This window comes from Mizuhopecten yessoensis, unplaced genomic scaffold, assembly GCF_002113885.1.
Source record: "Mizuhopecten yessoensis strain PY_sf001 unplaced genomic scaffold, ASM211388v2 scaffold11145, whole genome shotgun sequence".
Lineage (NCBI taxonomy): Eukaryota > Metazoa > Mollusca > Bivalvia > Pectinida > Pectinidae > Mizuhopecten > Mizuhopecten yessoensis.
In genome coordinates, this window is record NW_018408902.1 from 722,603 (window position 1) to 749,876 (window position 27,274).

The window sequence follows — 27,274 nt, forward strand, 5'->3', positions numbered from 1 at the left end:
TTGACAGGCTGCAGAACCCACTCGATCCCACCCTTTTATTTTACCAATATGAACAAACACTATTTACAAACCCTGAAATACCGTACTCTTTGGTTTAGCACCAGACGGTCCTATCTGTGAAGTAGTTCAGGACAATTCTAGTTTGTAATGGCGACCCAACCTGCCTGTTGCCTGTTTTATAGATAGAGTGGATTGGGTTAATAGTGAACTTGAATCAAATAAATGAAATTTGAAAAAAAAAAAAAAAAAAGGCAAATAAATGATGGGATTGTGTTATTTTTGAATGACGTCAAAACATGAAGTACTATAACGGGTTTTTTTTATATTTATTTTTATTTTCAAAAGAGTTTTTTTCAATACAGTGACAATAGTAATGGATCAGTAATTCATTCATATAATAACCTATTTGCCACCAATCATCTTTCATATCAACATTCATACCATACAGATTATGCCAAAAGAAATTTGTATCACTAAAGACTGCATATGGAAAGGTATTAATTCATTTAATATCACACTGTATTGCTATAAGGAAGAAGGAAGGATAAAAGGAGAGAAAGAGAAGCTGGTAAGAAACAAAAAAAGAGAAAGAAGAAAAGATAAAGACAGAGAAGTACTATAACGTACTGTACTTGTATGACCCTAGAATAATCACAATATTTTTGAAAAGTGCGAACAAACACAATCTTCATGTCTCTAGGAACTTAGATTAAAGTCTACATGGCTCAGATAAATTCCATACACATGGTACTTATTTCATGAAACTCCAAATCCAACAAATCAAGCGTACTGGGAAATACGTTTAACGGGAGTTGATGGGTTCTATAAAATGTCACTTCGAATTACTTCATGCATTGTTATTAACCAGTTTTCTTTTCCATCATCATGCTTAAAATTTCGTTTCTATGGAGACGATGACCACGCGATGCTGGATCTAGCGGTGTTCTCTAAGGTGGCCACCGTCTCCAGACAGGAAGTTGAGCCAACCATTGGAGAGAGCCGTGCTGTCGGTATCCGGATCTGACGTAATAGAGGGTGAAGACTTTTGGGGTGTTTCATTTTCCAGAGGGCTGATAGCATTCTTCTTTTTCCAAGGAGAACCTATTACTGCAAAATAAACATTAGGGTATAAATATAAGCGTCGATTATTGTGATAACATTATCGATCCTGTATCGAGGGCATATTGAATTTACCGGCAAAGAATGTCGAGGAGATTACATTAAAGCCGTTCACTTAAATGCCAGACAGACCTTCCTACATCATTATAGTATAGTGCTTATATTGAATAGTACCGGTGTATGTCTTGTCTTGCACATGCTCTAAACATATATACCAAATAACTATATAGTAGACGTCTTAATAAATGTATTATGACCTATATGTGAAACACTGATTGTCTCAAACTGTTTCCTCGATTTGTTTCATGAATTAGTCTCCCTGTCATGTCCTATAAACAATGTGTCGGACGTAATGATATCTGTGGAATGATATTACTATACATGTACAGATGATTCTAAGATCTAGGCGCCACTACGGCAGTTTGATTGAGTTATACTACATGATATCAAATCAATGAAATTATAAATGACAAATTCGAATAACAGACCTCCACCCCCGCCTCCTCCGCCCCCTCCGAACACTGTGAATGGAGGAGCGCCACCCTCGGGCGAGCTGTCCCCAGGAGAACCGTTCTCGTTGTCCAACAGGTTTCCCTTCCATGCAGCCCCTCCAGTGGGACTTCCACCTATCGTGTTACAACAACACAGTTAACACCATTGTCACACTAGTCTTTAAAAGTATTTCTGAATTCAGTTCTTTTTGAATTTATCAAACTTACTTAAACGTTAACCATCATTTTTGTATTTGTAAATTTTGCTTAAGATCCACATTATTACAGTAACCTTTAAAGATTTGCCATTCCAATCTTGATAATATTGAATATTTATATAACATTTATGCAAGATATAAATCCGACTTACCACCACCGCTCCCACAGTAACAGGCTCCAGCCCCTCCTCCGGGACCCCCGGTCGGCGAACACACAGGGCAGCACGTGGCGAAGCACGTACCACATGAAACACAACATGGGCAGTTCCGGATTCTCGCGCATCTCCAGGGCAACCACCCGGGTCTGCAGCAGCACCAATATAGGATGCTCAAGCCGACGATGAGGCCGAGGACAACGTAGAGAGGGGTAAGGTCTGGGGGCGGGATTGGGGGCGCGGGGGTCGTCGTCGTGGGTTTCGGCTTTTTCGGTTCTGTAATTATAGAGATAGGATGTACACATGGTCCCACACAGGTCGTGTGGTTATAAAAAGAACAGATCTGAAATCGGCTGCTGATGAAATAATAAATATCTAAATAAAATTAAAGTACACTAATCCATATATGCAAGAAAGAAAATAAGACATGCAAATGAAGTCATGCTTAATTTTTTATTTTTTTTGCGGGGCCGCACGAAGAGAGTCTGGAGCAAATCGAATATCAACTGCTTTGAAGTTAATTTAACTCATTTGATGTCTAGTAACATTCCGTAACCAAACCAAGCACACAACTAATTACACACCCAACTTGAAATGTTCATTTGCCCAGGATGCAGCGCAGCGATGACGTATAAATGTACGTAATGATGACGTGTACATGATGTTTTGTCAGCGCACCTATGACGCATATATATATACTTAAAATGACGTGTACATGCTTGTAATGACTGCTTGATCAGGATGTTTCGTCAGCGCAATGATGACGTACATGCATAAGTAATGACGACATTTACTTAAGCAATGAATTATTTAGCAAATGTTGTTATGGTCCTATAATACACATTGCTATTGATGACAAACTTAATAAAGCCCGGTAAGGCTTTATGTAAGCTTGTCAGCAATAGAAATGTGTGTTATAGGACCATAGCAACATTTGCTAAAGCATTGGAACAATGGAAGCATGTAATGTTTGCAATGAAGACGTGTACGTAACCACAAAGGGACGCACGTGTACATCGTACACTATAATTACACACACGTATACCAGTAAAGAATGCTAATAACAATTATCAGACCGACGATTATATAGAAAGGGTTCGGGTCTGTGTGTCGGACAGGGGGTGGGGCAGGGAGCGCGGGGGGCGTCGTCAAAGGGGTAGTTATTTTCGATCCTGTAATTATAGAAATGGTGTGCGTATGCGTAACCATAGAGACGATGTACATGTGTGTAAAGTGTGTGTAATTATACAGAGAAAAACATGTGTATTTGCGAATTATTACACAGAGAGTTAAGTTGTAATTCACGTGCGTTGTGTATTTCCGTGCGAGTTGCGGTCTTTTGATAGACGTCTGCGTCGTTTAATGTATCTGATATTGATTCTAACAGACCAATTAAGAAGAAACTTTTCCTGTTGAATTATGTAGCCCTTTGAGTCTTTGACAGTTCTTGCTGTTATAACTTTCGGGATACATCTAAAGGATGTTACCTCACCATAACTTATCGTCTCAACGTCCGGGATACCCATTGCTGAGTTTGTTTTGACGATCTTGATATTCATATTCTTATGAGAATAATCATTATCAATTCCGGAATACTTACTGCCACAGAGTCCGGGATACTTCTTGCTTACGTCAGACGAGTCTTTGGGGAAGAACTCGTTGAGGCAGTTCTTGGAGTACCAGTAGTCGCACCGGAGAGAGTCGTCCAGACAACGCTTACTTTCGTTACACATGAGCACCACGTCCTCTATCGTGTCGTTACACTCTGAAATATGTAACTATGGTTACAGTGAAATCATTTCTTACATGAAACTGAATCAATCATATATCAAATTGTGTTTACATGCATCTCATACAATACAATAAAAGGAGGGCGTGTTTGGGTATCATATCATTTTTTTTTTTTAAACATGCACGGAGTTTTGTGGATCTCTGAAGAAGAGGCGTTTTATCGTCAAATATGTACATTATTAATAACTAAGCTGATCTCTGATTTGCTAATTAGAAGGTAACCTGTTTGAGTTTTAAAATTCCCCTCGCATTCGGTTCGGGAAACATCGACTGAAAACATAAATAATAAAATACAGTGATGCTTCGTCAGATCAACTTCCTTTATCTAAATAATCGCTTAAATAATTGTACTTCCTGAATATCAAATTTCCAATTATGATTGTCAAGTCCGAATAAAAGATATGATGCGATAATTGGAATAGGATCAATAGTCCAACAAGTCACTTTACCATAACTAAAGGACGTGATGTCGAGCTTGAAGAAGACCTCCGGGTAGTCGAAGTCGTCTACAGGTGTGGTAGCTTGGGGATCTACAGTAGCGGATGGTGGTAACGTCGTCCCGTTACCAAGGGCGGGGTTTCGGTAGTCAAGGTAAAAGTAGAGCGTGATATATTCACCCTGCCACTCATAGGACGGGGCGACAGTGTCCACCCCGCACAGCGTGAAGAACTGGGTGGCCGCCGCCTTATCTTTACCATTGTACATCGTCACGTAAGCCTTCCCACAATCCTTCGGGGTCGTCGAGCCGAGCTTCTTTTTAACCTTTGGGTCATGGATAAGAAATTCCCGCCAATAGATACCCATGTAACGCTTCTCAGGCGGGAAGAGTCCCGGGGTAGCCGGCATACCTCGGACGATGACGGTACATTCCAACAGTTGACCCTTGAGCTGTTCTGCAACATTGACCTTGGGTTTAGATTTCTCATTGAAAACCAAGTCCCTGTCGAACTCGAGGTAAGCCCCAAAGTCGGGACCGAGAACATGACCGCACGACTCCGTCACAAAATCTGTGGAATAATAGTACTTTAATAAATGAACCTTTCTGAACAGTTGTTGACATTTTCATTGTGAAATGTTCACGTTAAATACAAAACTGTTAATCCTCATATGTCATACTGTTTGGTACATGTCCATACTGTATAGCACGTTACATACTCTATGGTAAGTAATTTTTCTGGCATTTTAAATCAAACTGTACCGTCGCTATATCATACCTTTAATATAATCCAGCAACTCAATATTAATAACAGTTAATCATAGAATAAAAGAAGTGAAAAAGGTTAATAACTTGGTAAAAACAACGACTCTCAGAAAGTTAACTACCTGCGGAAATAAGCAATTTAGTTGCTTTACCACGTTTTCAAGAGACTGAGAAATCGTAACGCAATGTCTAATGTAAAACGTGATTAAAATCAGGATTGTTCGAACTATTCACGGGATAACAGTACACATATGTATAGCTACTACTGCCTTTGTTCCTCGGTTATCTCCCCTTACAGACGATTAGGATAGGCAAACTTGTGTTATAACTATTTCAGAAAAATGACGCAATGCAATACAGTGTCGTTTTTAGTGGAGAATTAACGACGAGAAGAGAGCTTACGAAGATCGCATTCATGTCAATGGTATCATTAAGGCTAAAAGGACGCCGGTCTTCACTTTCATATAAAAGTACGAAACAAGGAAAGACAAACATAGTACGACCGGCCCAATTTGACTTTGAGAGCAGGACTTCCCCCCGCAATAGGTAAGTCCAAATTGTGTTTATCAAACAATCTTAAAAGAGAATCGACGAGTGATGTTTTAATAAAAAAAAATCAATCTTTTTTAAATAGCAACAAGTTACAATTCAGTTAAAAGCACTTTTTCTAACTTCCACATGTTTACTGTTATTTTCGAGGTATGCGAACAGTTTTGCTTCTCAATCAGATCATGCGTAAAAAAAAAAGGGCATTTTGTATAATCAAGACCAAAGAACAGTTAGTCAATTTAGTGCTACTTAAATCTTCTGATTAAATGGGTTTTTTTCAGTTTGTTAAAAAATATTTCCCCTACATAATAAAACATACATGTAATAAATAAACCTGATTGAACGTTATACCATTCCATACGTACTGTACCCTTCCTGCATTGATAGGACCGTATGATGTGTTTCGAATAAAATAGATTTAGATAAGGTAATGTACTTACATCTTTCATTTCTTCCTTCAATATATGAAATCGGTAACAATATCAAAAGAAGACCGGAAACAAAGAACTCCATTTTCCTTAATGAATCTGGCCCGGTGTGACACGGCCGTCAGGCAGTAACCTATAGCTATCACTTTATAAGTTAAGAACCGCACAAACACTGTTAAACCTATTCGATATGCCTATAAAACACTTTAGTTTGGTACATATCTAGGGGGCCTACAGGAGGGGTTTAATGTTCAAGTAACTTTGTCATTAAAAACGTTATAAGTTTATACACATAAAATAAAGAGTGTATTACAGTGTGCATATTCGAAAATAATTTCCATGTTTTTATTTCTCTATTCTTTTTAGTAAGTTAATTTGATTTGGATTTCCCCCTTATTAACCTCAAGTCACACACCAACAGATGAGATTCGTAATATCGGCGGTTGTAGGAACCTCGGTAGCGAGGCGCTATTCTTTGCTCAGTGAAGAATGCGCAATAAAACAAGATGGCGCTGTACCAAGGCGTTCGCCACTAGTGCAGGATCCGTGTCTTAAAGAGCACTCCCTGAAATGGTATTGTGAATATTGATTAACACCTCTTAATACATACAGGATCTTTAAAATACCACAAACGGCGATACAGGCCGTGATGGAGACGAATGCAAGTGACACATCAGCTCGAGAGGTTATCGTAAAACATAGATATTCGATGCTTTGCCGTCCGATATATGTTTAATCCTATAACTGGGATACAATGTTGCAATCCTCCTAAAGTCGCATTGTGTGGGCGGAAATAAACACATTTATATACGTTCGTTCATTCACCTTAGTATCCTGCATTTTGTTTGTGTAATTTGTAACAACGTAAATCACACTTCATTTGTAGTCACTATAACTTCAGGTTTGAGCATTGCTTTATTTCTTCGAAGATAACGCCATTCCGTCTTTGCGTATTGCAGAGTTATCTTCTCTTGGGAGCAGGTATTGATTGTTACGTCACTTGTTTGTGAGAGAAACGTCATCAATTTTTGAGAAAACGACGTAATTTTCTCACACAGACCAATGACGTAACAATCAATACCTGCTCCTAAGAGAAGATAACTCTGCAATACGCAAAGACGGAATACTCATTGTAATGGAGATTCGAAAACAAGTCAATGGTCAGTTTTAACGATGTATTATGAATAAGAATCGGTAAACAAGAAGGGTGTTTATATATCATCTAGCTCACGTGATATGTTCAAACCACCAAACCACCGTGAATGGCCCGATATTTTGTTGACGGAATTCCCATATAATTATTTAATTAATATTAATTCGAAGCATTATTAACAATGTTTTACTGGTTGAATGGTTAACTAATACGGTTAGTGCGAAATACCAGTATGACGCAAGTTCATAGCTTCAAAATATCTCGATGGGTTGAAGCAAGCTGTCTCAGGTATATGCTATAGCAATCAGTGGACACAGAACTACTCTTTTTTCACGATATGGACGAAACAGATAAATAAAGGCGTTAGGTTTGTATCACATAAACGACGCCATAGTTTATTAGCTTTGACACAGCTACTTACGACGGGCTCAGACTTAGTGAAAAACTTATTCATCGCACGCTCTTTTGAATTTTAAGTCCCTGTTGGTACTTAAGGAAAGTTCAGAACTTCTGTGGTGCTGGCAAAGTTGTGTTGAATAAATTAATCTTGTGAACACTCCTACTTGTAACGAGTAAGTTTATCATGGTTTTTTTAAATTAACACTCTTAACAATCAGTAAAACGTAGAACGTGTGTGTTAAATTATGATCTGATTATAATAATGGAAATATATGTTTGTGTCAAAGCGTAGTTCTCTATTGTCCCGCCGCATACGAGCGTAGTCCACAGGGTGCAATTTGTTGAACAAGTAGTAGCGAGTGTTGTTTAAAGCCCTTTGAAATTTACTGAGTAAGATAGAAAAGCGAACTAAAAGAGCAGATTAAGTCCGCATCAATACGTATTAGTTCTTTTTCATTAGTGACGCATGCAAATCTTGAATTAAATTTGTTGACACACCCCAATCGATGTTGTCCTTGGTCATCTTTCTGATTGATACGTTGTATTATTTATTGTCATCATGGCCGACATCAACAAAGGGTAAACTGAACTTAATGAGTATTGGTATTAAGCGGGCGTGGGATCGCATACACATGTATTGTCCGACTCTTGTCAATAACCATGCATATAATAGTCAATCATATACTAATGGACACGATGAGAACGTGCTTTGAATCAAATTTTAGGTCTAAACAATCTAAGACCTATTATAACATATTGAAAATCTTAGGTACAGTCTTAGTGTTGCTTTGATTCACTAGCCGAAACCTCGTGTGACTTGTCATAAACTGCGTCACACTTGCTGTCAAAAGACACGGTTTTAAAAACAATGTATGCGGTCTCACATCTATAAGTCGGTCTTATCTACACAGTCGAGATATAGTGTTATAAGAACCATCCTAAGGATCGTACGCCCACAGATAGTGGTGACGATATAATGGCAATTTCTCTTGTCCAACTGATCTGGATTGTCTGTATATTTGGACTGATCGATGGAGACCAAAACAGTCGGCACCGGAAGTCAGGTATTTATGTCAAGCTATCTGATATACAGTCATGTATGTTTATATATATATGAAACTTCTATTATAGGTTAATATAGCAAACACATATTCGACCCAGAAGATCATTAAACTACATGTAAGTTGTCGGGAAAGTATTTTTTCCAATGCATTGTAATTAAACTAACTTACATACCGGAAGTCTACATCAACAGACTTCAGTGAGACAGTTTCCTTTACGAAAATTGATACACATATACAAAGGACTTAGGAGGACCGAGTACAATATTTTATAACTTTAAGCGTATGATAACGAAGTATAAAACGCAAGTTATTTAGCATAAATCCCAGGGGCCTAAACAGTCAAACGGGAATCATATTCTAAATGCTGTAGCTAGAGTTTGGGAGTTTGGGACACAGTTTAAATCTGTTTGGTAAAAAGGTTGATATCCCACAGACTAACGTTAGTTGTACAAAACTGTATGTCTGAATTCATACCAAACTGTAAGGTTATCGGTTATTATAGTGTCGTAGAATGTAAAAGCAGGAAGATTTCAGCATATTCCAACTTTATGTTAAAATGCGACAGTGGATAGTTGGCTGGCTGACAGCTTGTATTTGGGTGTCCATTTTGGACTGCAGATAGGCACATACACAAAGAACACTTAGCAAAATAATGATAAAGGACATTTGTAGAAAGATTAGAGTCAAAAGCTGTATCAGTTCTTTACAATTATTTGAAAATGTTTCAGTCGATCTGTGCCCGTGGTGGCCATTTTGAATTTTGGATTGGCCAAAAAAGTAAAGATATTTTGTTAGAATTTTATAAGGTTCAAAGTTTGTTGTCAATAACTGTAACTGTTATTGAGAAGAAGTCAGAAATGTATTAGACAATCGGAGGTCATGTTGAATTCTGGAATTCAGATCGGTCCAAAAAATCAGAGCACTTTGCGAGGACCTCATAAAGAACGTCCGTACCAAGTGTGTAGTCCATAGCAAAAGCAGTTCCTGAAATGGAGGTGAAAATGTCTCAGCCAATTAGAGACAAGGGTGGCCATCTTTACGTTTGGATCAACACAAAAAGTAAGAGCAATTAGCCAAGACCTTACGAGGAGCATTTTAACTTAGTCTGGAGTAAATAGCTACAACAGGTCTGAGAAGAAGTTGAAACTGCTTCGGCCAATCAGAGCCCAGGACGGCCATATATCGTTTCTAAAACGAAAAATATGGACACTTGGTCAGGACCATCAGTCAATTACACATATCAAGTTTCAGTTGAATCGGTCCGTTAGAAAGTGACTTTCAGTTTGAAAAGGTTACAAAATGTCGGATGTAGCGGCAATACCGGATTTCCGATGACGGCTTGAGTGACTTACAAATAAAATAAAACAAACAATTATAAACTGAATAATACCAATAGCTGGCGGCTAACGCCTTAGCTAAAAATGATCTGCAATATATCGTCATTGGTGAAAGGAACAATTCAAACGTTCGCTGTACATTTTAACTTACAAATTGAAGATCACCTCGTTATTTTATATCTACAGAGTACATTGAGGATCACTGCAGTCAAAGGATCAAACTGCCCTTGTTTCAGAGACTTGCGTTGACACGTGACGTATTCTACAAGGATGGCTGGCGCTGTGATGTCACATTGGAGGCGGAGGCTAATCACGTGGTGTCAATCTCTTTCAAAAAGTTTGATATTGGTCGCTCCAAACTAAAAGTATGTAAGGATGTTCTTCGGATATATGATGGTAAGCTGTATAGTTTAAGGGGAGTCTGCACTGTAGACAGACCGGAAGTCATATTTTGGTAAAGCTAAATATTCATGTACCGGAAGTTGGCCGGGTTTTGTGTGCGCGCAAAAATACTGATGCACGGTCATTTAAACAAATACAAGAGTGTCAATAGTTTATGCCATCTTACATGTTTGCTTATGTGTGTTTTCAGGTGATAGCATCAAATCATCAGAAATGACGTCAGCCAAAGGTCTTTGTGGTCAGCTGATTCCAAAACAGTTCGTGTCTAGCACTAAAACAATGACCCTCAAATTTAAAAGTCGATATCTTACGGCCAGCGCTGGGTTCACCGTAGAAGTCACATCATTTGGAGGTACAGCTCAGCGGTCAGTCAATTAGACTTCGGGGAGCGGCTCAGCCAACCCATAGTCTGTCCCTTCTAGGACTAGTTATACTGCTATAAGGTTATACTATACGTGTCTGTACTGTTTAGCTTATACATTTTAATGATATACGGACAATCAAAACAGTCAACGTTTTATCATACTAAAGCTGTGAATTATTTATATTTGTTATACAGCTTAATTTGATTGATCAGTTCGTTGAAATTGTATTGTCTAGTCTGGACCAACCAGCCTCTCGTTTGCAACACGATGCTACGTCTAATTGCCTTGCCGAACCAACGAGAGCTTGCTTGGTCTAGCAGATTCATTGTAGACATTTCCTGATTCAAATTGTCCTCTGTTTCAGTCTTTAAAGAGAACTCAGATTCCGGGGCGTGTCCAAACAACAGCTTCCGTTGCATGGACACTTTTTGCCTAGACCGAAGTTTGGTGTGTGACGGTGTGCCGAACTGCCGCGACAAATCAGACGAGTCTGCGCAACTTGCGGGTTGTCAAGGTAACGTATGGCTCTGTTACATGATTCCTCGTCTGATTGATCGTGTCCACAATAGTATTTGTTTGCTCTTATTGTGAGTTTGTTTGGGGTTTAACCTCCTCGCAACAGCCAGGGTCATATCAGGACGGGTGCCTAGGGAGACAGCACCGGAAATGGAAAGTAGATAGGAAAGCTCTAGCAACAGATCAGCTTTTGGTCTCTTCCATGTCCCGGTCCTCTTGGAAGAAGACACCAAAAAAAATCCCCGATTCTGCAGGAGGTCAAACATGAGTTACCTTTTAAAACCACATGCTGCAGGGGCCCCCTCATTTATTACTTCTTACGATCATGCCGTGGGATACAGCAGATTTATTCACAATTAAAGCAATATATACTGTGTCTATGACGATTTGCGCATACAATCAAAGATCGTATTGAAGGAATATTGACGAATTAATAATGTCAATTGTTTTAACGTCTTCAAAATAATCGGCGTTTTTGCTGCACCTTGAATAACTGGTAAACATCTGACCGGCTGAGTGTGTATATAGTTGTTGCTTATGTATTTGAGAGATTATAAGCTGGGTTTGTGTGATATGATCGTGGTATTATTGTTTATATTCAGGTTTTAATGCCGGCTTGATAGACTTGAGCGTTGGAGCTAGGGTAGGTATATTTGTCGCAGTTGCCCTTCTTCTCATTGGGATGTGTTGGACGATAGTGTACTGTTTCTGTGGTTCCTCGTCAGCGAAAACTGTGTATGTTCCTTACAAAAAGATTTAGACTGAACATTTTGCACGTCAATGTGTTTGCCGTGGACCCAACTTGGAATGATATCAAAGATGTGATAAAAAAAACCTATAAGATCACGAACCTTATACAGATTCATCGGCCGATCCAGCACGACCAATTTACAAGGGTCCGGCCCTACCAGTGGTAGAACTAACAAAATCAAGCAGGGATTAACGATATCGTATGATATAATTAACCTGCATTGTTCATTAATGAACAATTTTTTAAGACTGAATTATTTACAACTGGAAATATGAAAACTGGTAAATAATATATATCTAAATGTATTTTTTTGTTTATAACAATATTCATTTGTGTTGTTGATATGGATATATATGCGTAAAATCTTTGTCCGTCATTTTCCTAATTAATCCGAGTTGTTTTCGTAAAGAATTTCCTAAGTTGATGAGGAACGTTCTTAAAACTAGGGACTATTATTTCAGTCGAGTTTCCATCTTGGTTTATCTAATATACTAATCCTGATGGACAAAAGCATGCGGTCTCAATCCAGTTATTACACGATTCATTAGTATATCAATTTTTTTATTTATTTTTTATTTGTTAACACATTATAAGAAAATATATTACAGAATCAACATTGAAATACAAAATATACCTCAGAGCAATACAACAGGGCGAAACATACCTTAATGTAAATACAAAAGGACATCTATATCAAATTGTTAGAACCCTGTTTTGTAATAAAAAATGAGTGCATTAGTGAATATATTATCCAAGCACAAAAACCCCCATTGCTGAGGGTACCAGTTGATTTCAGTAACCCATTGCTGAGGGTACCAGTTGACTTCAGTAACCCATTGCTGAGGGTACCAGTTGAGTTCAGTGACCCATTGCTGAGGGTACCAGTTGACTTCAGTGACCCATTGCTGAGGGTACCAGTTGACTTCAGTAACCCATTGCTGAGGGTACCAGTTGACTTCAGTAATCCATTACTGAGGGTACCAGTTGACTTCAGTAACCCATTGCTGAGGGTACCAGTTGACTTCAGTAACCCATTACTGAGGGTACCAGTTGACTTCAGTAAGAGCATGCTGTTAAGGAGCGGATTGTATATTATCAAAACATATATCATATGAAAATTTTCGTCTGTGATTGATTCGATCTATAATTTATTGTAATGAATACGTTCAGAGAATGTCTGTTACATGTAGAAACATATAATTCCTGCCATAACTGTTACATCGTAATGTTCATGTATCTTCAATGTAACAATAAAATGTTTTATCACCTGACTGCTATGTTGTGGTGGTGTTTTGTGTGTGTGTGTGTGTGTGGTGTATGTGTGTGTGTGTGTGTGTGTGTGTGTGTGGTGTGTGTGTGGGGTTTAACACCAAAAGTCATATGTACGCGTCATATAAATATGCATGTATACTTGAATTGGGGCGGTGTGTTGGTGGATCTGATGCCCAGCAGTTTTCCATCCGGTTACTATAATCAATTATACAGGGAATACCCCATGGATCTGTGTGTAGGTATGGCCAGGGTATGGAAACTCGACCCTTTGCTGTAGACATTGACCGTTTTCGTTTAACGCGATGCAAACGATTGAACCAGTTGGACCAGAGTTGTTTGTTTATGAAATAAGGTCGGACCTAGTAAATATAATGTGATGGTGCTTTCAGGCGAGCCTTGACAAAGCCTTGCAAGGCCTGCATACACACCTGCAGGTTGACCAGGGTTATAACTAACAGACCTGTGATGTTGTGGTAAAATTGTGGCATTGTATTAGAGACAATAGCAATGACGTGATCAATGAAACGTTGAAGACTTGATTGACCATGATCAGAGAAAACGTTTCATGAATATTCATATACATTAGTTTAGTATTATGATAAAGGGGATCTTGACTTCGTTTTCATTTCATGAGATTGATGAAGCTCCCCCCGAAGTTTTCTCTTTAGCTCGACAGAGCCTACTTACAGTATACATGTATAAGCAGCGATATTTGTTCGTGTTGATAAATTAGAATAGCAATATTGTATTGTGTAAATGTGATCTGCCGAAATTTTGTTAAATTATTATTATCCATCGACACATAAGAGGCCAAGAACTGGTCAATAAAATCAAAACTAAAAGGAAAATGACATCAAAAAAACGAAGGTAAAAGATAAAGTGTTCTTGAATATTCAAATTGGCTATGTTGACATATATTTTGGAACAGACTACCATGTACAGTTTCCAGATAGCTTAAACATTGTCAGCACCTATTGTTTCAAAAAGAAATTTAAGACATGTAACATTAGTAGACATATCCACGAGTTGGCTGCAGGTCTACACAATCTGATAACAAGTGTTTTACTTAAGATGGTTCCCGACATGCTATGCATGGGCTGGTCTTCCACTTTCAATAAATAACAATGGGTTATGTATGAATATCCCGTTCAGAGACCGACAAGGACAACCTGGTCTCGGCGCTGTCCTCTGTAGCTAGGACACCTATCACCAATTGACCAGAACCGTTAAACTATGATGTAAATCTGAACAGAAGGAGAAGGATTTTAGAGATTAACATGTATTTGCCTTACTGTGCCCCATCCCTCTGCTACCCCATGGGGTCCACACACTCCGATTGTACAACATCGATCCCCTTGGTCAAGATCACATTCAGTCAATATCCATTCAACCGTTCTTGATTAGTAGCATTTTAAAGTCACAGTTGACTAAAGAAAGACGGACTTAGTGACATAGCATCAGGTCACATGGCCCTTCTCTTCAGGCCGTGTCAGATAAAGGCATAATATAGAAATACTTTATCGACTGAACGTAACAAAATGCTCAGAAAATAATAACACAAATGGTACAAACGAACAATCACCACAAATTACAATCTTTCAACATCTTTATTACAGAAAATTAATTTACATTTCATTTTTTCAATGTATGCTTTAACAAATAGCTAGCACTAAGATAGAGTGATTTTTATGTACAAATGTTATCAAAATATCACATATTACATACATGAGTTTTGGACAGAACATGATTATTAATGAACACACAAATCTTTTATGTGTCATGGACGATGACTTCAAATTGTTCATGCATTTTTCTGCTTTTTTAATGCTGAAGAGTTCCTTGGAAACCACAGAAGCACCGAAATTGTAGCATTCTACCTAGTATGGTTTTCTTAATGACCTACTGACCTTTGTAAGTATCCTGTAGTCAGACTTCCTTAATTAATCCTGTAACGACTTAAGTAAGCATCTATCTAATCACCAATCTACCTGAAAGCTAGTTTATAATCATAGTCTATGCACAAGATATTCCTGGTCATCCTATTCCCTAGGTTAAGTTAGCCTTTAGATACAGAAACTATATATGTACTTGGCCGAATAAACACAGAATTCAATATGAACCTGAAAATAATACGTACTCTTGTAATTGATACAGACATGGTTGCCATGGTGATTAGGAATTACCATGGTGACAATGAGTGTTACCGAGGTTATGAGGGTAGTTAGTGGGGTACAGAGCTGATGGACAGGTAGACTTACCAGTATTATTGCACATTGTTGACAAATAGTGAGATGAAAGTTTGATGCAATACATATACAGCATGAAACATGAGCTGAGTTCATATTTACAAATTTTGTTCCCCAAGAACTATACCAAGAGCAAAAATCCATACTAGCATCTTTATACTAATGTACGAAACACCAGCTCATAGTTAAAAAAATGTTAGGTATCCACAGAAATCTTCCTTTCCATTAATGAGGGAAGCAGAATTAAAATTACAAGAATGTGTTTCTGACTGCTAATTCAATTCTGGTTTTGTTCTACTCCTTGAAGCTTCTACTAAGTATGCTATAAGCCATTAGTTTTTACAGCTAGATATACATTTTTTTTTTAACATAACAAATTCAGCAAAGAACTTCCTGAGTATAGAAAACTTCTCTTTAGAAACAAATTTATCGTTTTCTTAAATATCAATATTAAATCAAACTAAAGTTTTGTAGTATCTTGCATAAACCTAAAATATCAATTGGTAATTGACCTGTAGTTTGTTTGTCACATGGTGTAATTTATATCTGCTGTGTATGAACACTAATTATAATTAACACATACACACCTCGTTAATCCAAAGTCTTCAATTTTTCGATTAAAAGAATTCAAGATTTTCAAGATTAATCAAGTAGATCATTTAACAGTAATAGATATCTAACTAATTTCCCAATCACAATTTATACAGATTTCCCCGTAAATATCGCTATAGTTATCTGCCAACCAACCAATTAGAGCAGACAGAAACCAGAGTTTGTACATGTATTTTACAACCTGACACAATTGTTTGCTGTTCCTCCGAGACAGGAGATTATTGTTTCTGCAATGGATAATCTGTACGTACCATAATCAAATATATCACTACATGTACTGTAATATCAACAACACAATACCAGTGTTGGCACAAAGATGGAAGCAGGTTATCACTCAGGTTCGCAACCGTGACAAGGAAGACTAAATATATATACTGGTATTGTCAAAACAGCAAGTACACTTGTACTCAAAATTAAACCTAACATACAGAGCTTTTGAAGAAAGATTTCAAAAAAATTCATTTAACAATGTTGATGTCAAACATGAAATTCCTCCATACAGTTACACAAGTTCAGATCAACACAAACATTTACTGTAAATGTCTGGATTTTCATGTAGATCTTATTTTCCTAACATTCATGGTAATCATTTTTTCTGCAAAGATTAAATTACACAAAAAAATAAAAGAAATGCATGCACTGTCACCAAAGCAGCATCAAGTATTTACTTTTTGAAATATTGATAGATATATTTGGGAAATTTGTCCATTTCAGTAGAAGCATAAAAATTCAGACCTGTGAAAATAGACACTGGTACATAATGTTTATCGGTATATCCTGTATGTTACCTTGGTAAGACTTGGCAGACTGGCCCCAGGATCACTTAATTATCCAGTATTGTAGCATAGTTGAATTATATATAGACATGTATATGGATGTATTGTTACTGACCAATGAAATGTTGGCTTCAAAGTTAGACTGTTTCATGATCCTGGGGACTGGTAGGTAGTTAACAATTATAAGAACCAAAACTATAAACAATTTCTTTTTTTAGTTGACCATTTACAATCTCAGAAGATATGACCCTTACATTAAAAATCTAATTGATACGAAAAGAAATTCATCTTGTCTACTCAATGGCATTGTGGTTTCTGAGTGTGATTGAAATACATAACAATGTGAACCTAGTGTAATAAAAGTCTTTGGTATATCTGGTCGTTTATTAGACGTGTGATGGGGAATGATCGGAGTTTTCATGTGTTCATATACAATGACAGCACATAGAAATGAAATGACATTGCTGTACATGTTGTGACAATATTTAAAAAAAAAAATGAGATGGAAATAAATAAGATACAAAAACATAATGACTAAACATGATTTTTGTAGGTGCTGATCAAGCATCAACATTTAAAAAAAATACCTGATAAACTCGTTATCAATTGTTTGTGTGACCAAACCTACCTCCAGACAATTCCTTCTACAGATAGGAACTTGGCTGTACAGGTTTTCTCCAGAAGGAATTAGAAGGTAGATGTAATCAGTCATCTTACTCCAGGTGATGTGTGAAAATTCTTACATCACAAGTTGCTCAACCTCATATCTTTGTGAATCTAACTTATCGAAAGTTACATACTGCCTCACAGACAAGTTATGTAAATCAATATGGAGGTGTGACATGGTGGAAACTCTTTTCGATTACCTCCCTTTGATTCAGTTCTTCAATGATCTATTTTAATTAATCACATATCATATCCAGATGGATTAAACACATAATTTATTGAATTAATTAGTAAATGACCCAATCTTGCAAAGATTTTATTTATTCATCAGAACCAACACTCGTGTAATTACTTACTATCTACTCTAGATGTCGTGGCTACTTTATTTCATTCAGTTGATTAAGTGCTAGTAATGCCTAGGGGGAAGGCATCTTACCAAGGGAGGTAATCTATTAGTTTTCCATAACCACTTCATATTGACATCATCGAAAAATAAGTAAAGTATTCACATATAGATATCGGTTGCAGATAATTTTGCAGTAATTTTTCTGTGCCTTTGGTAAAAAAAAAACACTGGTCCCACACAAGACAATTTAATCATTTTTCATTGTGTGTTACACAACTGGAGAAAGAATAACCTTACCAAGTTGATCAGTAATAAAGATATCTGTTGAACAATAAATATATTATCAGATCTATTTGTCCAGTTGAATCTCTTGACATAGGAGTTGCCTCCCCTCTGAGGCCTAAACCCCATTCTACACAAGATAAGTGTGGTCCTTTGGGTATGTCTGCACATGTGTATTGGCCTCTGACCTCTGTGGCCACAGGAGGTTAAGTCTTGTGAAGAGGTGTAATTTCATGATCCAATTATTGGAAAATTGAGCGATAACCTCTTGACTTCAGACCACTTTCTTTTCCAGGGTTAATGTAACAGACTTTTATTGTCTGTTTACATTAATTCAGCTCCTGAATTCTGACCACTGTTGATGTCAAATCAGATTCCATTGATCTCAGCTGGTAGCGAAGTCTGATCACAGCAGGTGCTGAAGGGCAGTGTCTTGTTTTCTTGTGAATGACTTTGATCCAGCTCACATTGAAAGACTACCAGGTAGTTAGTGAACAGTAAAGTCCTTCAGCTAGTGTCATACCTGTAACATTGACAGTAAATACTGTTACCATAAAAAACCTGTGTAGTTTGTGCACCTATGTAATTTGCACAGGTAACAAGTTGAATGATGGTGACTTAATTAAGATCAGTTCAATAGGTTATCAATTTGAAAATCACTAAATACTTTGGTAACTTCAACCTTTTAATTAATTTAACAAGATATTAACTTAAATATACTGGGAAACTTTGCGCTTTCACTGGTGAGATACATGTGTTGATTTTGTATAACGGAGGGAGAAAAAGGCAAAACTTGAGGGAGAAAAAGGCAAAACTTAAACTGCAGTGAAAATTTCACAGTATACGTACATTACCGCAAAAGGTTTAAAAATGTACAAGTACTGCATGAAATTGAACAAGATTTCTTTGTTTAATTGAAAATTAAAAAAAAAAATCTTTCTAATAAGGGAAATAAATCTAAAGAAATGGGTGATAAGTGAGTAATACATACGTCCGTACTGACAGGTTCGTTACTACTGGTGTTGGACAGAATCAGTTTGGCTTGTGGATGGTTGATGTAATGTCTGCTGTTTGGTCCGCGCCTTGAAATTTCCAGGCTACCCTGACGATCATTCTCCGACCCTGACAGGTCCGTACCTATTCCACTCTCTGTAATCAATGATAGAGCACATCACAACACTTGGATTTTGTGAGAAATTCATCCTTCTTTGTAACATTGATTTTTTGGTTCTAAATCTAAAATATCAAACATCGTTATTATTATAGCAAACTTTAAGTCACCATATTTCCCAAAAGCATTAAAAATGATTTGAAAACACACTCCAAAAACAAAAATCTTTATATTAAAATAATCAAGTATTGCAGCAGTTTTGAAATTAATTAAAAACAGAAGCTTTGGTACGTTGTCAAGCTAACAAGCCAAAGAACATAGGGTCAAGGTCACTACTTTTGACCAATTGTCAGATTCCATGACAGAAGACTGAGATCGCTGATACTCACCATTAGACATACATGCGATGGACTGACGACTACGCGGACTGTCAGCCATATCGTAGTTTGGGCCGAGGATGCTGAGCATGCCAGAGTGACTACTACTGGAAGACGAGGTACTACTGACGGAGATGATGGAATGGGGACGCTTGTTTCCCTGGCGAAGGTGTTCAAATGATGTCACTGCCACAGAGTTTCTTGTACGAGCTGCAATATAGAAATAAGTAAACAATAAGTCAACAAGTTGATTAGGCTATTTTGCAAGTTTTCTCCTGTCAATTCCCAATCCTGTGATATATTTAAAAAGAAAAATAATTACAGCGTATCAGTAAAAACCACTGAGGAACCTCGCCTCCATAACAAGCCACAGACAAATAAATTCAAAAAATGATAATTGTCATTGCCAATGAACTGAAGATCAGTATTATTATCATTTTCAGATTTGCAAGATGCAATACATTCAAAACAATCTTGGTTTCCAAAACGCATAAAAGGTTACAAAACTATGTCCTCAACAGATACAAACTAATTTTTGGGAAGAATTAACTTTGAAACTTTGCTTAAACAGCAAAAAGCTAAGGTGCATTAACCACTCCAACAACTGTAAGACAGAAGAATATCCCTATTATATATATTTTGGAGTTGATTATGACACACTGACTTACCTCCCCTGTTACCCACAGCATAGTTAAGGAGTCTATCCTGAATGTTGTTAGCACTGGGTTTGATGTCAAGGCATGGCTTGTTCCCAACTCCCATTGACAACATCTCCGTCATGTGGTGCTCTGAGGGGACATTAAAACATGGAGTTTAGAGGATTTCATCCCTCCCAAATTGTATGTTTTAACTGTCTTGGTTTATTGAATAAAATACTGTTTAAGCTCTTAAAATTAACAAGGATACAGTGTACTAACTACTAAAGCACAGGTAATGTGTACAATTTGCCATTAAAATACCAGCACAGTACATTGTTAAATCACAGGCTGTATCATGTAGAGCTTCCCTGATGATGGTTGGGTATAATGTTTATCTAACTAGAGTTGGTTAAAAATTAACTTGCCTATTAGGCCTGACGATCGATATCTTTTTCAAATTGTAAAAGATGCTTGGTTAATTTCGTGCCTTTATGCAATTTGAAAATCAACTAATTAGGGTGAGAAGGGGACATCACAAAGCATTGTTATAATTAGAAGATTGACCAATGAAACTAGAGCACTGACAGGTCAGCAAGGGATCTCTATCCATTAGCAGTTTGTAAGGAAAGTCCACAGTTACCTCTGACAATTTGTTACCTACCCCTATTTTTAAGTGCCTGGTTCCACAGGACGTGGGATATTTCCTTGGTCCACTGGTGACGTACATCAGAGCTAGGTGCCTGTAAGATGTAGTTGTCTCCCAGGGAACGTCTTCGGAACCATATCTCAAACTTGTACCCACTGCCCTCGTACGCCTCTGTCAATCCAACATCTGCCATCTGTAATGGGAATGATAAGTGGTCAATCAAAGTCTATTAATGGCAACAACAAACTCCAGTTTTATATAATATCTCACCGAAATGTTAGGTAAGTTATGGATAAGATGTTACCAAAGGTTTTGCCTGACATGTAAATTGAGCTGTTTCAAAGATCTAGGTGTTGCATTATTTATAAATATATCTACAATATATGTTAACATATGATCCTGATGGACCCAGACTTCTCCGTACCTTGAAGCTGAACTTGTAATTGTATGTATCAGGACTTCCATTACGTCCTCTCTGTGTTTTGCTGAACAGGATTAAGTCCTCAAACAGAAAGACATGCCGCATGGATTTCCGTCTCCCCTGCCACACAAGAAATTCTTCTTGTCTCAACAGACGGCCTTGCTCTTGAAAATTCACATCACAGTCCCGCAGTGAATCCATAGCCAATAGGTCATTACCATGACGGAGCTGGAACTTCACCATCTCCTCCGCAGCCTAAACACAGATGTTATGTGTAAAGAGATTAAACATTAATGTTTGTAGTCAATTGCACTCATCTGATTCGAAGAATCCAATAATAGTATAATCCTGTATTATTGGTTATTACCCTTGACTTTTTTTGTGTTTCAATGGTGTAATGAACACTCCTTATTTACTCTCAAATCAATTTTACATTAGATGGAGAGTTCATGCTTCCCCTTTAACCTTCACCTCTATTCTCACAACGAAAACACTTTCTGATCTTGACATCTGACTTTGACCTCTGAACTGACCTTGAGGTCCTGGTACTCCTGTTCTGTGTTGGGACAGGCCTTCATTATCTGTTTTATGAGGAGGGCGTACTTGCCCATCCTCTGTACGGGCTTGAGAAGGTAGGATGACAGGTCCATCTTATCTCCCAGCTGTAACTGTTTTTCCTGTGTGTAAAAGGTCAAATACAAGGTCAGTGGGCAGTTAAAGACAAATATTACATTGTATATTTTTTATAGTGTGTACATGTAAAAGGCAGACACATTATAGATAGTGGGTGGCCATAAACAAGATGAAGTCATTAAATATAGATATTCATTAGCAGTTTCCATCGATCAAACTTCTTTCCTACAATTGGTATGATAATGCTTACACAACCACAGTATATTACTACCTACGACTCTTTGCCACTAGTGAGTATAGGATTACAGAAGGATGATTAATTTCAGACTTACCCTGAAGAAATATTTCCCATATTCTGCCATCAGGCTGTCTGACTTCGGTTTGTTCTTGTTATAGATAGCATACAGGTAGAACTGACTGGCCTACAATACAAGGTAGATATATCACACAATCTCCTCAACCACACAAATCAATATACAGGTACAATACAATCCGATTTCTCCTAACGGAAAGATCACAAAACCAGTGTATTGCCATTTAGATAACAGTCACAAGTTTGATAACATGAGAAGACAATGAGAAAAATAATAACTCTTATTGCATGCTTTTCAACAGGGTTTCATAATTCTCACATCACCATTTTATAGGGATCATTTTTAATTTTTCATCATAGGTATTAAATGGGCACTTACATGCATGATGAAGTACTGTGCTATCTGGAATGGGTTGTTTGCGCAGAGCTCAACTTCCCGGAGGAACATCTGATGATGGAAATGGTAGATTTTTTCCAGATTTCCGAAGATCACATTTCTCTTGCCTCTAAGGGCCTGCGGTACATCATCCCGTTCCAGCTCTGGGACATATTGTTCAATGATGAATTGGAGCGAGCAGACGTAATCACGCTCCGTTTGTACCATCTCGCGCATCACATGGGCCAGTGTTCTGATTGGTTAGAAAGAAGTCACATGTTGATTTGGACAACTAAGGGACAAAACATTATATCTATACGGTTATTACAGTTGTACAGGTAACTTCACAGAGACTTTTCCTCCCTTGAGTTTGTTTTCTATCGAGTAAATAAAACATTAAATCACAAAATTTGAATTCATCCAATTCATTACAATGATTATGGAATGATTTCATCAGACCAGATTAAATTTATGGTACTCGGAAATAAGCTTTGGCTTACCGTTTTATTTTCTCTGTGCCGGAGAGTTTTAGATCTGCCAGAGATCCCGTCGGAATGCTTCCATTTTGTGAATTGAGGTGAGTGTTTACCGGGACTGGAGTAAAACTCTTTGAAGAAGGGACCAAGACCTCTCCGTTCTCTGGCTCTTCCTCAGGCATACTGGACAGACTGTCTGTACTACTGGTAATCATACTGACTGTTCGGCTGTCGTCCTGTCTACCTGGTTGTCTGTCTGTCCGGCGTGGCTTTGGGTCCTCCTCCTCAATAATTGCTCCACCTGTAAATGGAGGTGCAGTGGAGGTTCTCCGCAGAACTTTCTTAAGGGGTCTGTTGTGAGAGGTGAGGGCACTACCTGGTCCCTCTTCCCCACCACGAGAATCCTGAGGGGTGGGGGCACTCCGTATGCTCCTCTGGGACGAGGTGTCACTGGGACTTGTCAGGTCCTCCCGTGACGACCGCATGGTCGAGTTATTTAATATCTTTGGTATAGAGGTGACCACCCTGTCGGACATGTCCTCTGTTATGAAGGAGGAGTCGCTCTCCCCAAGGAACACCATGTCCTGAGGTGTCAGGTTCGTTGGTGGCAGGATAGGGCTTGTACCACTGCCACAGAAGGACGGAGTACGTTCCGAGCCTGATGATGGCGTACTAGCTGAACAAGGTTGCCACACGGCATTGTCATTGTTTACACTTGGGTGCCTTAACTCAGGCGAGCTAATAACACTAAACTGACCACTCCGCCGCTGGTCAGTCTTTGACGGAGAGGTCTTGGTTTCTAGCACCATTCTGTCTTTGGCTTCTCGAAGGGTGGACTGTCGGGCAGTCAAAAGACTGTGTGTCTCTTCACAACGAGCCCTGGCCACCCGACACTGCTCCATCAACTTCTCGTTGCGGAGTTTCTTTGCGAGGTCCATCATGCTGATGAATGTCTCCTCCTTCATCATTGGATGGTCGCGAAGGTAGACTTGGAGGCTTCGCAGCAACTTGTCCAGACCCTCAATAGTGCTGCAGTGCTCCATCTTCATACTTGCCACGTACTTCATGGCGTCTAGAGCCCATTCATACGTCTGCAAACACAAAAACATAACATCAATATTTACCTCATCATCAATAGGGCAATTCATTCATCTGCAAACACAAAAACATAGCATTTACTATATTTCTGCTAGAAACAAACTATCTATTTTTATCTCTTCTTTTTCAATACACTTTATCAATATCTTCAAAATTTGATATTTTATTACTTTGGTACCTTAAATCTAAGCAGACAGAAAATCTGAAGATGCTGCATTTAAACCAAAACTCATACCCAACATCTGATATTAGTGTTCATCACACTACAAACAATTCAAACACATAGTAATATATTTTTTAAGAATTTTTTTTTCCCATCTAATGGTTTTTACTTTGTAAATCCAAACAGTGAAGACAGTGTAAAGAATCGGTTCTTCAACTAAACCTTCCTTTACAACCTAAACATCCCTTATCTTAGGGTTCCTTAACAAACTAAACCTTCCTTTACAACCTATACATCCCTTAAATATCTTAGGGTTCCTTAACAAACTAACCCTCATTTACAACCTATACATCCCTTATCTTAGGGTTCCTTAACAAACTAACCCTCATTTACAACCTATACATCCCTTATCTCAGGGTTCCTTTACATCAGGGTTCATTATGATGCAGTCTAACCATGTTTGGGGTGACACTAAATTTTGACCGTAGGGCATGATACCTGAGTATGTGACACTGTCCCATGATACCTTAGTATGTGACAACGTCCCTTGATACCTGAGTATGTGACAACGTCCCTTGATACCTGAGTATGTGACACCGTCCCTTGATACCTGAGTATGTGACAACGTCCCTTGACACCTGAGTATGTGACACTGTCCCATGATACCTTAGTATGTGACAACGTCCCTTGATACCTGAGTATGTGACACCGTCCTTTGATACCTGAGTATGTGACACTGTCCCATGATACCTGAGTATGTGACACCATCCTTTGATACCTGAGTATGTGACAACGTCCCTTGACACCTGAGTATGTGACACTGTCCTTTGATACCTGAGTATGTGACAACGTCCCTTGATACCTGAGTATGTGACACCGTCCTTTGATACCTGAGTATGTGACACCGTCCCTTGATACCTGAGTATGTGACACCGTCCTTTGATACCTGAGTATGTGACACTGTCCCATGATACCTGAGTATGTGACACCATCCTTTGATACCTGAGTATGTGACACCGTCCTTTGATACCTGAGTATGTGACACTGTCCCATGATACCTGAGTATGTGACACCATCCTTTGATACCTGAGTATGTGACACTGTCCCATGATACCTGAGTATGTGACACTGTCCCATGATACCTGAGTATGTGACACCATCCTTTGATACCTGAGTATGTGAAACCATCCTTTGATACCTGAGTATGTGACACTGTCCCATGATACCTGAGTATGTGACACCATCCCATGATACCTGAGTATGTGACACTGTCCCATGATACCTGAGTATGTGACACTGTCCCATGATACCTGAGTATGTGACACAGTCCCATGATACCTGAGTATGTTACACTGTCCCATGATACCTGAGTATGTTACACTGTCCTTTGATACCTGAGTATGTGACACCATCCTTTGACACCTGAGTATGTGACCTGACCCTTTGAAACCTGAGTATGTGTCACCATCCTTTGATACCTAAGTATGTGACACTGTCCCCTGATAACTGAGGATGTGACACCGTCCCATGATCCCTGAGTATGTGACACAGTCCAATGATACCTGAGTATCTGCCACTGTCCCATGATAACTGAGTATGTGACACCATCATTTGATCCCTGAGTATGTTACACTGTCCCATGATAACTGAGTATGTGACACCGTACCATGATACCTGAGTCTGTGACACTGTCCCATGCTCCCTGAGTATGTGACACCGTACCATGATACCTGAGTCTGTGACACTGTCCCATGCTACCTGAGTATGTGACTCTTTCCCATGATACCTGAGTATGTGACACCGTCCTTTGATCCATAAGTATAGCAAGTTTGGTGAATACAAAGGTTCAGATAAAATGTAGTTGATGTCTAGTCAGACCAGGCCATACCATACCTGGGTAATAGGTCTCGGCATACACAGGCGAAGGAAATTGTAATGGAAAAGAATCCAATAATGATTTATAAAATTTCTTTTGGGTTGGAGAAACAAATTTAAAAAACATTTCAAACACAATATATTCGCCATTGGAGGTTCATGATACAAGAGAATTTTAAGCAGTGTTCCTTATAGCGTGTAATGTCAATTTTAACAAATCCCACTACAGATGTACAGGTACAATGTGTGATCTCAAACCCATTCTTGTGCTGTATCGTTTGATTAACAGTTATACTGCTATAAACCAATGCAGCTCAAAACCCCAAAGGGTTATATTTTGAAAAACAAGTGAAAAATGAGCACACATTGACAAATATCATACTCCTATTTCAACCCATTATTTGTGTAATCTCACGGAAATAAAATTCTCATATAACAAGATCAACCCTCCTGGGCAAAGTTTTACAAGAAATCAATATTCTCCCGCCTCCAAACAGACTTTGGTATGAAAAGCAAACAACAAAGGGCCATAACTCTGTATATAAGGAGCTATGATATCTTCCCGCAGTATTTAAAACACCACCATCACTTGAGGTACTTATGCACAAAATTTGGTAATTGTAGTTGACAAGAGTATACAAGATAGATATCGGACAAAGTTAGGCTCTTTGGTAATTGTAGTTGACAAGAGTATACAAGATAGATATCGGACAAAGTTAGGTTCTGACGGTGTGACAGAGATATCAACATTCTTGTATAAACCTTTACATAACAACACTATCTTAATATCAATTCTCATGTAACGATATCAAACTTCAAGGAATGATATTAGCTCCTCAAGGAATCAAATAGTCGATGTTGATATACCAGCCAGACAAGAGGTTTTAGAACTATATTGATACAAATAAGCAGACAGACCTGTGGTGTGATATCAGGCAATCTGTCTGCAAACGTGCTGTGAGGAATGACACCGATGTTAGAGAGAAAAGTAAACCTGCTTAAACATCT

General features: G+C 38.2%; 3 protein-coding genes across 9 annotated transcripts in view; 1 reads left to right on the plus strand and 2 right to left on the minus strand.

The window, feature by feature from the left end:
• Positions 1 to 345: 345 nt before the first annotated feature.
• Positions 346 to 6,075, minus strand: LOC110466867. Its single transcript, XM_021523668.1, has 6 exons — positions 5,965 to 6,075; positions 4,224 to 4,781; positions 3,584 to 3,748; positions 1,981 to 2,259; positions 1,608 to 1,745; positions 346 to 1,107 (listed from the first exon to the last, which is right to left on the minus strand). Exons 1-6 carry the CDS (start codon positions 6,035 to 6,037, stop codon positions 935 to 937), a joined length of 1,386 nt encoding a protein of 461 aa, XP_021379343.1. The 5' UTR covers positions 6,038 to 6,075; the 3' UTR covers positions 346 to 934.
• A 2,229-nt stretch (positions 6,076 to 8,304) lies between these two features.
• Positions 8,305 to 12,146, plus strand: LOC110466748 (enteropeptidase-like). 2 transcript variants are annotated; one of them, XM_021523472.1, is made up of 6 exons: positions 8,482 to 8,568; positions 9,469 to 9,627; positions 10,092 to 10,301; positions 10,498 to 10,659; positions 11,037 to 11,186; positions 11,791 to 12,146. In XM_021523472.1, exons 2-6 carry the CDS (start codon positions 9,558 to 9,560, stop codon positions 11,946 to 11,948), a joined length of 750 nt encoding a protein of 249 aa, XP_021379147.1. In that variant the 5' UTR covers positions 8,482 to 8,568; positions 9,469 to 9,557; the 3' UTR covers positions 11,949 to 12,146. The 2 variants fall into 2 exon arrangements, with proteins under 2 accessions (XP_021379146.1, XP_021379147.1); XM_021523471.1 differs by lacking the exon at positions 9,469 to 9,627 and having other exon boundaries at positions 8,305 to 8,568.
• Positions 12,147 to 14,799: 2,653 nt separating this feature from the next.
• LOC110466848 (puratrophin-1-like) overlaps positions 14,800 to 27,274 on the minus strand; it is a 107,870-nt gene continuing 95,395 nt past the window's right edge. For all 6 annotated transcript variants that reach the window (XM_021523636.1, XM_021523637.1, XM_021523638.1 and 3 more), the window contains 10 exons: positions 23,155 to 24,221; positions 22,658 to 22,907; positions 22,298 to 22,387; positions 21,866 to 22,009; positions 21,336 to 21,587; positions 20,927 to 21,104; positions 20,296 to 20,415; positions 19,640 to 19,837; positions 19,131 to 19,288; positions 14,800 to 18,662 (listed from right to left, as the gene is read on the minus strand). In XM_021523636.1, coding sequence (XP_021379311.1) covers positions 18,657 to 18,662; positions 19,131 to 19,288; positions 19,640 to 19,837; positions 20,296 to 20,415; positions 20,927 to 21,104; positions 21,336 to 21,587; positions 21,866 to 22,009; positions 22,298 to 22,387; positions 22,658 to 22,907; positions 23,155 to 24,221 — 2,463 coding nt within the window. In that variant the 3' untranslated portion in view covers positions 14,800 to 18,656. The remainder of the gene's footprint in view (positions 18,663 to 19,130; positions 19,289 to 19,639; positions 19,838 to 20,295; positions 20,416 to 20,926; positions 21,105 to 21,335; positions 21,588 to 21,865; positions 22,010 to 22,297; positions 22,388 to 22,657; positions 22,908 to 23,154; positions 24,222 to 27,274) is intronic.

Coding starts and splice junctions, on each gene's coding strand:
- LOC110466867 (XM_021523668.1), bottom strand. CDS start 6,037: ATGGAGTTCTTTGTTTCCGGTCTTCTTTTGATATTGTTACCGATTTCA. Junction 4,782..5,964: donor TGAAGGAAGAAATGAAAGAT/GTAAGTACATTA, acceptor ATTATTCCACAG/ATTTTGTGACGGAGTCGTGC. Junction 2,260..3,583: donor GTATCCCGGACTCTGTGGCA/GTAAGTATTCCG, acceptor CTATAATTACAG/AACCGAAAAAGCCGAAACCC.
- LOC110466748 (XM_021523471.1), top strand. CDS start 8,481: ATGGCAATTTCTCTTGTCCAACTGATCTGGATTGTCTGTATATTTGGA. Junction 8,569..10,091: donor CAGTCGGCACCGGAAGTCAG/GTATTTATGTCA, acceptor TTATATCTACAG/AGTACATTGAGGATCACTGC. Junction 10,302..10,497: donor TGTTCTTCGGATATATGATG/GTAAGCTGTATA, acceptor GTGTGTTTTCAG/GTGATAGCATCAAATCATCA.